A 15,858-nucleotide genomic window follows, 5' to 3' on the forward strand; every position below is an offset into this window, starting at 1 on the left:
CCCCAAGGTTTTGGGAAAGGAATTAGAAATCCACGAATTCACACACACACACACACACACACACACACACACTTGTGCCAGGGTTTTATGAAAATTGATATTGCTTTTAGCAATATAAATTAGGTGCTTGGTAAGGTTGTGGCATTTCTCTCAAGCAAAGAAAATTAAAGGGAGACCAAGCCTGAAAATGGTACTAGAAGAAGAAATGCACCCTAGGTCTCTAATGAAGAACATATAGCTCATCCAATTCCAGCTGGAAAATACTTCCATTTATATCACTTTATTATTTTTACCTTTAGTTATTAATTGATTCATTTTTTAAATAAAACTGTGTCCCAGGCTGGTAGACAGAAAGACAACAATGCCCCGCTTGGTTCTCCAGCTTCGGTGCAGTCCTCTGAGCCTACCCTAATGAATCTGATGTTGAACACTGTTTTCATTAAACACTTTGACCCCTCACTGAGCCCCAGGAGGAGATGTTGATCTCCAAGCCCACTTGCAGCCCAGAGTGAGACACTGACAGCCCCAAAGATGGAAGTCCCCTGGTAATCCAGCTGTTTGCTCTCATAATTACCATGGCCTGTCTTTCATTTAAATGTGGTACAACTACACATTATACTGTAAAAATAAGTGATTAACTGCTTCTTCATTATAATTTGGTTATTGTTAAGTATGGAATTTCTTTTTTGTACAAAGTTCTAGCAGGGAGACCCTTCTAATTACCACCCTGCTGAGTGTGGTTACCACTCTCGTGCTCCAGGGGAGGCTGCTAACTTTATAGCTACCCAGCCACCAAGTCCTGGTGTGGAAAACCATGGGTGTTAACAACAGCAAGGCTCTATTGGATAGTTACTCTTTTAAACACTTTGTTATGCCCTTTACATTGTGATTGTATTTTTTTTTTTTTTTTGGATACTGAATCTACTCTGTTGCCCAGGTTGGAGTGCAGTGGTGCAATCGTGGCTCACTGAAACCTCTACCTCCCAGGTTCAAGTCATTCTCGTGCCTCAGTCTCCTGAGTAGCTGGGATTACAGGTGTCTGCCACCATGCCTGGCTAATTTTTGTATTTTAGCAGACATGGAATTTCACCATGTTGGCCAGGCTGGTCTCAAACTCCCGACCTCAAGTGATCCTCCCGCCTCATCCTCCCAAAGTGCTGGGATTACAGGCATGAGCCATTGCACCCGACCATGGTTGCATTTAATCCTTAACAAAATTCTAAAAGGTAGATATTATATTTGTTCATATTTTACCACAAAGGGAACCAACGCTAAGAGACACAATATAATTTGCCTAATCAAATATAACAATGACAGCTTGAAGATTTGAATCCAAGTATGACTCACTAGTGTACAACCCTGACCGTTATGCCAGATGGCAACCTTACAGAACATAAAGTGCTATGGGCTGTACAAAAGAGGGTAAGTCCTAACCCACTCTGCGCAGCTCCACCATCTAGCAAAAGGATTATGTGAAACAATATGGTATAGAGGTTTAGAGCATGTGATTTAACCTAGAACTGCTAAGATTAAAGAACCTATCTGTAATTTTCTTCTTTATGACTTTGAAAAATAAGTATTTTAAAATAGATTCTGGCATTATTTGAAAAATGCAGTAATAATGCACAACTCTGACTGCTGTGGTGTTTGGAAGTTAATACATTAAAAGCCCAGTGTGCCTGGCAAAGAGTAAGTGCTCAGAAATTGATAGTTACAACTGTCACATCCAAGAGTTGCCTAGGAGAATTAACAGCTAATATCATATGGTAAGGATGGGGCCCTGGCATTAACAAAAGGACCTTAGGTAAATACTAAGGAAATCTGAAAATACAGACTTTAGTTAGTAATACAATATCAATATTGTTCCATTAATTCTGACAAAGGTACCATGCAAATGTAAGCCATTAATAATAGAGGAACTCTGGTTTAAGTATATGGAAACTCTTGTACTATTTTGGCAACAGTTCTAAATATCTAAAAACATTCTGAAATAGTTTATGAGAAAAATAATGGTTCCTAATTCTGAATTGATGCTTGAGTTTATGTTATGTTAAAAAATCATAATCAGTTCTCTTTGAGAATCAACACAGAAAACATGCAGACAGGTATCACAAACTGTACCTGGAAATTAATCCCGTATTAGAAGAGCGAATGGGTAAAAACTTACAGGTCCACTCAGAAAAACAATTACACATTGGCTTGAATTTCAGACAAGCTATAGAAATAAAATCTGCCAAATTCTTAAGGCTCAAGAAACCATGGGGCTAATGTTTTTATCCGCATTTCTTATTTTAAGTGCAGATTATATCCTTTTAATAAATAAACTACCTCTACCAGAGTTCATTTGGAAAAATACACACACGCACACACACATACACACACACACACACACGCACACAGAGATATGTTTATATCTACTTTCTTTTTTTTTTCTTTTGAGATGGAGTCTCCCTCTGTCCCCCAGGCTGGAGTGCAGCGGCGTGATCTGGGCTCACTGCAAATTCCACCGCCTAGGTTCAGGCAATTCTCCCGACTCAGCCTCCCGAGAAGCTGGGAGTACAGTCGCACACCACCACGGCCGACTAATTTTTGTATTTTTCGTAGAGATGCGGTTTCACCATATTGGTCAGGCTGGTCTCGAACTCCTGACCTCAGGTGATGCACCTGCCTCGGCCTCTCAACGTGCTGGGATTACAGGCTGAGCCACCACACCTGGCCTATATCTATTTCTAGTAAACATAAACACCTTCATCTGAAGAAGGTCTAATTTCTCAGCAAGATAACTTTAGGGCATATTCAACATATGCATATCAATTGGTAAACTGAAGTATATTTTTTAGTATTTATGTTCCATATTTGCCTAAAATCTGTATGAAAAATTGAAAAATTGAATTGTTTTTTCATAAATAGATAGATAATGGTTGATAATGTGTAGGTTCATAGCAGTGACCCCTCTCTTCAGAAGAGTTAGCCCTTAGTGACAGGCAGACACCAAGCCTTTAATACCGGCAAGTGGTTAATCAGTGCAAAGAACATAGAATGTTCGTGATCACTGAGAGGAATGATCAGTATGTGCATCAAAGATAAACCGCGCACACATGTGTGCACACACACATCACATACATGCAGGCACATGCCTGTACACACTCACCGCAATTTACAAAAAGGTCCTAAGGCACTTGCAGATTGTTGCTAGACCCATTTCCACAGGTTCCCTCTGTGTGGCGCACAGACCGAGAACTTAAAGTAACAGAAACTGCTTTCTCGAAAAGTAAACTTTAAATACTTGAGAGAAATGGTCTTACTTGCTTTTGAAGTAGAATGCTGCACAGAACATGCCCACGATGACAATTCCAAAGATGATACATGAAATTGACAGCACCTGCCTTTGATAAACTTCTTCACTCTCTGTGAATTTGAAAAACAAAATTAGAATGGATGCCAGCAGGGCACATCAGCAACAATCTTCATCCATGTACTTCTGAGCTGGTAGGAATCTGTCAAAGCCAACTTTTTTGTATCTGTCATAAACAGGGAATAAAACGAGGAAATTATTATGATTCAATTTATTTGCAAAGTTCTATAGGATAACTGGGTGCTATTTTTTTTATCTGTATGGCTACATCAGAACTCATACTCATATACTGCGATTACAAATTTATTATCCACAGACATTCTATGACTAGGATTTACTGGTTACCTAAGTTTGTGAAATTGTGGTAGGGTCCAAATTAATCCGCTAGAGAAACAAACTCAGGTGCTTCTGAGCTTTCCTGTGCCACTGATGCCTTCCAATTTACCTTCCGTGGTGCGGATGCCCCTGTGTTTTCTGATTCTGATTTAGTCCTTGACTGTCAGCCTCCCATTCATCCTACTATCACTATGATTGACAGCACTCATGAAGAAAAAATCAATAGGCATGTAAGTATTTTATTCACCCAGTCTCTGTCCTTCTCAATACCATGATTTGGCACAGAATTCAGTCTCTATTACCAAGGTCATACCTTGTAGCTTATCACAAAAAAGACAATAATTCAGAAACAAACATTTCACTCTGTAGCCACTACCATTTATACTCCTAGGTCCTTTCCTAACCTGTATCTACCTAAACAATTCTTCCATCTCATCAAGACTTTGTATCCATAGATCCCAGTACTTTCTCTGTTAATTATCCTCCTCTTGTCTTCATCTTTCTGTTGACACAGGACAATGACCATGGTCCATGACTACAGTCATTTACTCTCTTGCAAATACTCTTACTTACTTTATCCCTTTCATCTTCCTTTCACCGATTTGGCAAAATAAATATACATAAATCCAAGAAACTGCCTTCTCCATACCTCTACTATGGGCAGCTCAGAATTGGGGAAGAAAACTGTACCACTGGGCAAATGGACACCAATAAAGAACAGCATCACAGAGCTTAAGTAGTCATCTAATAGTCACTAACAATCTCATCAGCCTGCCTTCCTGTTTTCCTAATGATCATCCATATCATCTCGACACTACTCACACACCTGGCACACCTTTCCCTCTCTCACTCTCAGACCTTCTACACAGGTCATAAGAAAGAAAAAGCCAATTTAGAGGACATTTCCCACTTTTTAACACACATATATTCTAAAAATATACAAAATTAATTGCATCCATATACATTCTCTCTCTGTGTCATTAACATAGAACAATAGTTCTCAAATTGTAATGCATTGGAGTCACCTTGGAGCCTATTAAAAAACAGATTGCACCTACTTCTTTCCCCAGAGTTACTAATTTAGTAGATCTGGAGTGAGTACAGAATATTGGCATTTTTTAAAAGTTCCCAGGTGATTCTGATGCTACTGGTCAGAGAAACACACTTTGAGAACTTTTGAGCAGACTAAGAGTTCTCAGAACATGAATCATCTACATAAAAATCACCTGGGGAGATATGTTTTTCTTTGTTAATACCAATTATGGTTTCCTTCTTTCTAAATCAGGATTTTTTTTTTTTTTTTTTTTGATGTAGAGTCTTGCTCTGTCATCCAGGCTGGAGTGCAGTGGCGTGATCCCAGCTTACTGCAACCTCTTCCTCCTGGGTTCAAGTGATCCTCCTGCTTCAGCCTCCCAGGTAGCTAGGACTATAGGCATGTGCCGCCATGCTCAGCTAATTTTTGTATTTTTAGTAGAGATGGGGTTTCACTATATTGGCCAGACTGGTCTCGAAGTCCTGACCTCAGTTGATCTGCCTGCCTTGGCCTCCCAAAGTGCTGGGATTAGAGGCGTGAGCCAGCATACCCAGCCAGGATCTCTATTTAAGTAAAATTTTCAGGTATTTCTCATGCATACTAAAATTAGAACATTATTCAATTATAGCAAGCACTATTTTTTAAAGAAAATAATAATTCCTTTGGTGTTCATTTTTTCCTATCAGAGGCTTCTCATCACTGAAAATTACAGAAAAACAATAGATTCAAATTCATTTTATGATGCCAGTATTATCATGATTCCAAAAAAGACAAAGACCTAACAAAAAATTACAGATAAATTGCCCTCATTGCCACAGATGCAAAAAGTCTTAATAAATTTTAGGAAATAAAATATAACCATATATAAAAAGTATAGTGCATCATAAGTAAGGTTTATACACAAAAATGCAAGGTTGGTTTAATATTTTAAAATTAATCAATATGATTCACCATTTTTACATCTAAGCAGATAATCTAACAACTAGATTAGAGGCAAAAACGTAGCAAAACTTAATATTCATTCTTGATTAAAACTCTCAAAACCTAGAAATAGAAGGCACTTCCTCAACCTAATAAAGAGTAGCTATAAAAAAAACCTATATCTAACTGTGAAAGACTGAATGTTTTTTCCCTAAGATCAGGAATAAAGCAAGAATATCCACTCTCATACCTTCCGGTCAACACTGTGCCAGAGGTTTAGTTAATGTAACAAGAAAAAATAGGAATAAAAATCATTCGGCTGGGGGAAGTAGAAGAAAAGTTGTCTTTGTTTGCAAACAACATGACAATTTATACAGAAGAACTGATGGAATCTACAAAAGAGCCAGTATAACTATCAAGTAAGCTTAGGAAAATTTCAGGATACAAGGTTATAGGAGAGAGATACAAAAATAAATGCACATCATTTTATGACAACAAAGATAATTTGAAACAAAAATGTCATTTACAATAGCATCAAAGCATATAAAATACATAGAGCTCAATTTAACAAAAGGCACACAAGTCTTGTACATTGAAAAGCTTGAAAGAAGATCTAAATAAATAGATATAACATGTTTATGGATTAGAAGGCTTGATATTATTAAGATGTCAATTCTCCCCAAGATGATAGACAGATTGATTGCAATGCTATTAAGATCTCAGGAAGCATTTTTGTTTTTGTTGTTCTTGTCATAGAAATTGACAAGCCAATTCTAAATGTTTTATGGAAATACAAAAGAGCTACAGTAGCCAGAACAATGTTCCTGTAGCCAAGAGAACAAAGTTGTGGAATCACATGACTTTATTCTAAGATTTCTTATAAAATTTATAGTAATCAAAGCAGTATGGTATTGGCCTAATTACAGACAAACAAATAATTGCAACAGATAAAACAGTTCGGAAATATAATATTCGACACTCATGTGGCCAATTGGTTTTGACAAAGATGCCAACATAATTCATTGGTGAAAGAATATTTTCAAAAAATGACATTGCATCAATAGTATACATAGCCATATCCACAAAAATGAACCTGGATCCCAATCTCATACTCTATACATATATACACCCAAAAAGGATGGTAGATGTAAATGTAAATTTTAAACTACAAAATTAGAAGAAAACATACAAAAAAATCTTAGTGCCATGGATTTGGCAAAGATTTCTTAACTAAAATATGAAAGCTACAAACTAAAAAATATTTCAAAATCAAAATGGACTTTATCAATCAACATTAACATTTGCTCTTCACAGACACCATTATGAAAATCAAAAGGCAAGATATAGTCTGAAAAATTGCAAAATATATATTCAATAATGGACTTGTATCTTTAATTTGTAAGAATGACTTCTCAATAATAAGATAAGCAAACCAATTTAAATATGAGCAAAACGAGGTTGAACAGACACTTCCCCAAAGATATCTGGATGACAAATAAGTACCTAAAAAGATACCCAACATTGTTCATTATTATGAAATTGCAATTTAAATTATAATGAGATATATGGCACCCCCACTAGAATAGGTGAAATTGAAGATTCACCATACCAAATGTGAAAAGGATGTGAGCAACTAGAACTCTCATGTACTTCTGATGGAAAGGTAAAATTATATGGCCATTTCCAATGATAGCTTCACAGAAAGTTAAAAATATACCTACCTTATGATCTAGCCATTCCATTACCCACAACTATTGGGAGTTCAATTTCATTAGGTACCCAAATGTTCATAGAAACTTTATTTTTAATAGCCCCCAAACTGGAAATAACCCAAGGATCCATCAACAGGTAAATGGATAATCAAATTATTATATTTCTATATAATGAAATAGTACTCAGCAGTAAAAAGAAATGAACTATTGATATAAACTACAATATGAGAGAATATCAGAATAAATATGCTGAGTGCAATAAATCAGACAACAAACAGGGTACATGTTGTATAATTCCACTTATTCAAAATTTTAGACAATGGAAACTATAATAACATAAAACATGTATGTAGATACCTGGGGTCAGGAGTAGGGATTGATAGGGGAGATTACAAATTAATGTGGGGAAATTTTGGGGTGTTATAGACATATTACTTGTCTCAATTACAGTGGTTGTTTCACTGGTGAATACTTATGTCAAAAATGTATCTAGTGATACATTATAAACAGGTGGTTTATCTTATGTCAACTACAGCTGCAAAAATATTAATCCTAGGGTACAAAAGAATATACAAAGAATATGTAGAATATGCAGAATATGAAATAATACATAGCTTTTTATCTTTTAGTCTTCTTTTATGATTATACTCCCATAAACCATTCTCCATGTAGCAGGCTATATAAACCTTTTAATATACAAATTAAATCATATATACACATGTATATGAATGAATATGTGTGTGTCTTCTATTTTTAGTGTGTTATTGGGTTCCTATTTGACTTATAATACCTAAAACTCTTAGTGTGGTCTGAAAGACCTGCCTGATAGACACTGCTCACCCATATCAACCACTCTCCTTTTTTTCTGTTATGTCTACCATTTTAGTCCTTTGAGTCTTGAAACATGCCGTTTGCTTTATTCTTTCGTTGGCTTTTTTTGTTTGTTTGTTTGTTTTTGAGACAGAGTCCTGCTCTGTCACCAGGCTGGAGTGCAGTGGTATGGTCTCTGCTCACTGCAACATCCCTGCCTTGGGTTCAAGTGATTTTCCTGCCTCAGCCTCCCGAGTACCTACAGGTGCGCACCACCATGCCCAGCTAATTTTTGTATTTTTAGTAGAGACGGGGTCTCACCATCTTGGCCAGGCTGGTCTCGATCTCCTGACCTTGTGATCTGCCTGCCTTGGCCTCCCAAAGTGCTGGGATTACAGGTGTGAGCCAATGCTCCAGGCCTTCTGCTTGTCTTTTAAATGCCCACTCTTTTTTTTTTTTTTAATCTCAAATTAAATGTCACTAGTTCAAAAAGGCTTGCACTATCAAAAAGCCTTGCACTGTAAGCTCCACTGGTTCAGGGGACCATATTCTTCATTAATTTATTCATTTGGCTCATCACTGTCTCCTCAGCACCTAGTGCAGCACTTCTCACATCACTGACACCTCAGACTTGTTACTTGAATTAACAAATGCATATTTCTGTCTTTACAGAATTGTTCATGTTACATCAATTCTCACCCCAGAGTGTTCTTAAGGCTTAGAATCTGTCTGTGTTCATATCAAGTCCTCCTAGGCTTAAACACATCCTCCTTTCCTGAGTTGACCATCTGCTCCTGACCCCACCCGCTGCTAAACTCTATACCCAGCTTCTCCATTTGGAGCTGCTATGGTTTGAATATGTTCCTCAAAGTTCCTGTGTTGGAAATTTAATAGTCATTGTAACAGTACCAAGAAGTGGGGCCTTTATGAGGTCATTAGGCAATGAAGACTCCACTCAGGAAGGGATTAATGCTGTTATCATGAGAGTAGACTAGTTATCACAGGAGTGGGTTAGTTATCACAAGAGTGGGCTCCTGATAAGAGGATGAATTCAGCTCAATTTCCTCTCTCTGTCTCCTGAGCTCACTTGCCTTCCCCCTTCTGCCATAGAACTGCCCTCATCAGATGCTGGTGCTATGCTTTTGGGCTTCCCAGCCTCTAGAAACATGAACCAAATAAATTTCTTTTTAAAAATAAATTACCCATTTTGTGGTATTCTGTTATAGGCTAAAACAGGGGCTTTTTCATCCAACCTTGGCCTCTTCACTGTGATTCTGCACTCACAAAGTCCTTTTCACAGCACAGAGTGCCATAAGGAAAATGGTGAAAGCACTTGTCCCCTGGCCTCAGAGCATGAGCAGCATGATCAACTGATATGTAAGTATTCTGATTGTTTATCTCTGTGTTGGATTTGTGTGCTGTTCCAACCAACATACTCTATGCTGACACTGGTATGATGCCTGGTTTTATATTCTAGACTAGCTTCACTTGGTGCTGATGGCAATTCAAAGACAGAAAAGCAAGCTGAGGGGTGGTTCATGTACACAAAATTCTTCATACTGTGACTTTCTGGGGTGCTCCCAAAATGCTGCAGAAGCTTCCAGGGCCAGCTGAAATTAGTCCATGGGGACTTGTGTTGTTTCTCTATCAGTAAAGGTACTTGCAGTACTTTATCATTAATAAGCAAATGGAACCCTGATGAAACAAATCTGTATCAAAACCTACATGTACAGAGCCCACATTATAGGACCTATTTTCCTTTATTTCTTCTATTTTCTGAGACCATGCACTATATGCTCTCTTAAGATATGATTGCATGTTTTCTAGTACTTTTTCCTGTGGAATTATGTTGGGAACCAATGTTTTCAAACATTTTATGTCTTCTTAGGGTTTATTTTTGTTTTTAATGCATTTATTTGGGCTGGCATAATAGAAAACAGAAAGTAAACCTTAAAAAGTCACATTATCTACATTTCTTGGTAAGTGGAGAGGGGAAATCATGTGCCCCTGCAGGCTTGGGCTGACATTTTAAAGGTGGAAAGATTCAAATGAAAGGGATAAAAAATGTATTGTTAAGACCTGTTTAGGCATACCGTCATCTTAAAAAATGTCATCCTTTCCACCCCCACATTTGCAACTTCATTAAATTTTCCAATTGAACTTGGAAGCAAATAAATAGTTGTGCCAACTCTAAAGAATTCCATTTTACTTAATTGTCAGTTCATGACTGAAATAGAATAAGCATGACTTGCATACAATAATCTATCTACCCTGCTTCTGTAAATAAAACGAATTATGAAAATTATGGAGACTAATATCCAATGAAACAAACAAAAATATAAGACTGTACCAACAAAAATATAAGACTGTACCTACAAAAATGAATGATTTCCACATAACATATATGCAGTATGTTTTTTGTTTTGTTTTGTTTTTTACTTGAAGCTAGTCGAATGTAGCCTGGGGACATGCAAAAATAAAAAAGCAATTCTGAGTTTAAATCAAGAGTGAAATTAAAACTCAAAGACTACAAGTGAATTTATAGACCCAGGTGTAGCTACAATGATGGTATATTATCAGTGCATTTGATTCATAGGGTATTATGCAAGAACCAGCATAAATCAAGGGGCTGAGAGTCTGGTAATTTTGGATTTGACTTTAATTTTGGTCACTTTTAAAATGAGTGACTGCAAGTATATTACTTTACCTTTATAAACTTCAATTTTCTCACCTAAGTAAAGGCAATGATATCACTTATGTTTATAATGAGAATGATATCAAATAACTTTTCTTAAGCATATAGCACATTGTAAGTAATTCAAATAAATTATAGTTTTTCATCCTTCTATATTTTAAAATTTATTCCTTCTGTGTGATGGCTAATTTTAGGTGTCAACTTGACTGGAATATGGAATACCTAGAGACCGAATAAAGCATTATTTTGGGGTATGTCTGTGTGGGTGTTTTCAAAGGACATTTAGCATGTGCATATAAGTGGACTACATGGGGAAAATCTGACTTTATTATGGGCAGGCACCATCCCATCTTCTGGGATCCTGAAGAGAATAAACTGAGAGAAAATGCAAATATGTTTTTCTCTTTGTTGAAACTAAGCTATACTCCTCCTTTCCTGTCCTTGGACAAAAAACTCCAGGTTCCCTGGCCTTTGGACCCTATAACTTAAATCAGTGACCCTAGGTTCTCAAGCCGTTGGTCTCAGACAGAATCACATCATTGGCTTCCCTGGTTCTGAGGCCTTTGAACTTGGATTGAGCCATGCTACTAGGGTGGCCTGGCTGATACCTCCCCTTCCCCTGAGCCCACTCCACTCAGGGAGCAGTGTGGTCAGTGGTTGTGCATGACTACCTTTTACCATCAGCTGCAACTGTTCTTCTTCTCTTACTCATTGTCCTTACCAATAAAATAGAAAAATATTGCATAGCTGCGTATTTAGGGATTAAATAGATAAGCACGAACAAAGTGCCTAGAATAATACATGGCATATAATTGATGCACAAAATGCCAGTTTCTTTTCTTTTTCCTTTTTCTCCTGAAGCAGCATTTAGGTCAAAAAGAACCTTTAAAATACTCTACTCCCGTATGCAGAACTAGCCTTAGCCACAGGCAGTCAGTGACTTGCTAACTCTGGAGAAGTCTGTGTCCAGAAACTGGCATTTAGAGAATTTATTTTTATGTCTTTTTTTTAAACTCATTTTTTTAACTTGTACTTGCACTCTTGGTAACTGTATTTTTCAACTTGTGGTTTTCAATTTCCTGCCCAGAAATTTTGAAGGATGTAATACAAGCAGACCTTTTTGGGGAATGGGCTCTGTCTTTCATACTCCCCCTCACAGATAAACAAATAGGAAGTGTGTAGCATTTCCCCCATTTTCTTGGTAAAGACAATGGATAAGAGAGGATAAGAGCAGTTACAGCTGGTGGTGAAACAGACGCAGGCAACAACCATGCATGCTGCTCCCGGAGTGAGGTGAGTCTAGGGCAAGGGCAAGACTCAGGTCAGGCTGCCTGCCAAAAAGATTCTCTCCACTGTTCTAATGCTGGATTCTGAAATTTCACCACAATGTTACCTTCTCCAGTTTCATACTCTCCGTCACTTCTCCCTTTAAGAAAATAAATTGTGCTCTTTGTCCTTGGAGACACAGAATCCTTGGAATACTTATTGGTTAACATGATGTCTGCTTAACTGGGCAGCCACAGTTCAGACCCAGATGTGTAACACAGCCTTATGGAAATTCTCTTGGAAACTGCAACAGTATAAAATTCTCAAAGTCTCTCCATAGAAACTTGTTAAGCTGTACTACGTAGAAAAAAGAATGCTAGTGAAAGAAAATCACAGCCATAGTCCCTGTCACACTATTTCCCCTGAGAGATCTCTGTAGAGGACAGAGCGTGGGTGACCACAATAGAGCATGATCCCCTACATGTGTGAGGGAACAGGAAATGTTCTAAATGGCACCTCCATATCCCCTCCAGGTATAAGGACCTAGGATTCTAGTTCTTCTTGAGAACATTTCCTTTGTACCACCATTTTTAGGGTTTCCTAAAAGACACAGAGCTCAACTATGATGTCCATAAATATGCTGATCTTCAAGTAGTGTGAGGTTTAAGCACACACAAACACACAGACATAAACCTGCATGTCATATATATGAGCAAAAATTTTACCTGGAAAACCACATACTCAAGATATGCAAATCAGATCCTATGTGTTGCCACTAGGTATCAAAATGAAGCATGATTACTCTTATAGTCATTCTAAAAGTCAACCAAATGGTACCTCAGAGGATCCTTTCTATCCAATTGTTCATCATCTGAGGCCCTGAAGTTAAGAGTCTACCTAGAGAAGAAAAAGTCATCATAATACAACAATATTCATTAACGAACCCACTATTTATGAAGTGGGTCTTCACACCAGCATTCCTCCCTGCCTAATTCTAGTATTTATTTCTATCCATCAAACCAACCTCATCATCTGTGTAGGTCAGTCTCTCCCTGAATGGTTGCACTCTGACTTTTATGTCCTCATTTTAACTGGATTAAGTTTAAGTGGATTTAATCTAGTATCAATTATTGTTAGATAAAGCAGGTCTCCTGAATTTTATTTTTAAAAATCAACAAATGCTTGGGATAGATTAAAATATTAGGAGCTTATAAGCAATTGCAAATGAACCTTGATCAGGAAAGAGAATGAAAAGGAGAAGAATATTTAGAATGTTTGGAAATCAGGATATGCCTTTTTTAACTTGCAGATAAAAATGAACAAAGAGTTCAATGGCCTTATAAATGCCTTAAATAAGTATTTCATTTAGTTAAAAGAGAACCTGAAGGCAAACAAAAGGAATCCTTACCATGAGACCAATGAGATCAAACATACACTGGCAGGGTGGGGCAGGGACAGAGGGTGGCCCCCTGGCAGGGTGGGGCATATAATACGAATATCAGGAAGACAGAACCAGCTCCCTGAGCCTTGCTACAAGCAAACGTGAGAAAGCTGCTTGGGGATGGGGGTGCTTCCAGTCCCACCATCCATGTGCAGAGAAGCTGAGATGACCAGGAAGTACTAAAATGCTCCATGTCTTTTACACTGTGTTATTCAGGCTAGAAGCACCTTCCCTTTCTCTACTTGAAACTCCCACTGTTACGGATTGGATTTTGTCTTCCAAAAGATGTTGAAGCAATGACCCCAGTAGTTATATGCGTATGACCTTATTTGAATATAAAGTCTGCTATGGTCTGAATATTGGTGTGCCCCCAAAATGCATATGTTAGTACCTAATGCCCTGTGGAATCATATTAAGAGGTGGGGCTTTTCGGAAGTGGGTAAGTCATGAGGGATCCACACTCATGAATAGGATTAGTACTCTTATAAAATAAATTCAAGGAAGCTCCCTGCCCCTTCTACCATGTGAGGGTACAACAAGAAGGCATCGTCTATGGAGCACAGACTGAGCTTTCACCAAACACCCAATTTACTGGCATCTTGACCTTGGTCTTCCCAGCCTCCAGAACTGACAAATAAATGCCTGTTGTTTATAAGCTATGCAGTGTAGGGTACTTTGCTATGCAGCCCATATGGACTAAGAAAGGGTCTTTGTAGAGGATCAAGTTAAGATGAGGCCATGAAAATGGATTCTAATCCAGTATTACCGTGCCCTTAGTAAAAGGAGAAATTTGGACACAGAGACAGACACATACACACATAGGGAGAACATCGTGTAAAGAAGAAGTCAGAGATGAGGGCAATGCTTTTACGAGCTTAGGAACGTCAAAGAGTGACAGCCAATTACCAGAAGCTAGGAAAGAGGCAAGAGTTATCCCTTCACAGCCCTCAGAAGGAACTGACTCTGCTAATACCTTGATCAGAACTGGAAACCAAAAGAATCGTGTGAGCCACCAGTTTGCAGTGCTTTGTTACAGCAGCCCTAGCAAGTTAATCTGCCCACCGATCCCTAAAAACTCAGAATAACTACTCTGAAGTCTGAAAATTCTTCCCAAGCTTCCCTTCTGCATCTCTTTTACACCTTTTTCATAACTTCATGGTCTTGTACCAAAAATGCACCTATCCATTTCTCAAAAGTCCCGCAAGGACAAGGATATGATCTTTATTTCTGGGTTTTTGTATGTGGCTAATGCTGGCTGTGCACTAGGGGGTTACTACAAGAAAGCCTTTGGTAGACTCATTAGCTTCTGAGCTGGATGTCCAAGGACATTTACCAGTGGTCTTCTGCTTGGTGGGGCAATAAAAAGGCAGCAATTTCTTGAGGTGGGGGAGGGGGTTGAAAGTTACATTTACTCCAGGGATTCATTTTCTTGCTCTTTGCAGTCAACTATGGAAGAGTACACTTAAAAAAAATTGAAAGGCAGGGCACGGTGGCTCACGTCTGTAATCCCAGCACTTTGAGAGACCTAGGCGGGCGGATCACAAGGTCAGGAGATCAAGACCATCCTGGCTAACACAGTGAAACCCTGCCTACTAAAAATACAAAAAAGGAGCCGGGTGTGGCGGCGGGCTCCTGTAGTCCCAGCTACTCGGGAGGCTGAGGCAGGAGAATGGCGTGAACCTGGGAGGCGGAGCTTGCATTGAGCAGAGATTGCACCACTGCACCCCAGCCTGGGCAACAGAAGGAGGCTCCATCTCAAAAAAAAAAAGGAAAAACTAAAATAATTACTTTATAATAATGTTGATACTCTATCTTATTTCTAGGCAAAATGCTTTTAGATGTGCATTATCTGTTAAAGTTGATATCTAAAGGGAAATAACAGTTTAAATTCATAAACACCTGTATTCTCAGCCTGTCATTTTCCTTTCTTCCCCTGCCCCCCCACCAAATATAAACGTTTCCTGTAATAACCGCTTATCTCCTTCCCTCATTTCACAAACAGTGCAGCTCTGGCTGACTATAGATAAGTGAATGTTATAAGACATATTTTGAAAAGCAAATGAAAAGCCCTGGGTCTTCTCATTAATATGTCTAACGTGCACTGGCTTTCCAAGTGCTATTTCTTCCACAAATAAATTGTAAGTAAAAAGCAACCTGCATCAAATTATATCTCCTGGTGAGTTCTCAATACTAAAGCAAGCCCAGTCTGTGGTGTGTCAGTTCACTTTTAAAAGATCTGATAACTCCATTTTTCCTGAACCTATAATAACTGTCCCCCACTCCTGACCC

The 15,858-nt window shown here is 38.2% G+C and overlaps 1 protein-coding gene across 6 annotated transcripts in view; it reads right to left on the reverse strand.

Annotated features, from left to right (window-relative positions):
* Positions 1 to 15,858, reverse strand: part of NRG3 (neuregulin 3) — a 1,118,695-nt gene that overhangs the window by 32,728 nt on the left and 1,070,109 nt on the right. For all 6 annotated transcript variants that reach the window (XM_015147120.3, XM_077945576.1, XM_015147119.3 and 3 more), the window contains one exon: positions 3,306 to 3,408. In XM_015147120.3, the coding sequence (XP_015002606.2) occupies positions 3,306 to 3,408 (103 nt within the window). The remainder of the gene's footprint in view (positions 1 to 3,305; positions 3,409 to 15,858) is intronic.

Source organism: Macaca mulatta, chromosome 9, assembly GCF_049350105.2.
Source record: "Macaca mulatta isolate MMU2019108-1 chromosome 9, T2T-MMU8v2.0, whole genome shotgun sequence".
In the NCBI taxonomy this organism is placed as follows: domain Eukaryota; kingdom Metazoa; phylum Chordata; class Mammalia; order Primates; family Cercopithecidae; genus Macaca; species Macaca mulatta.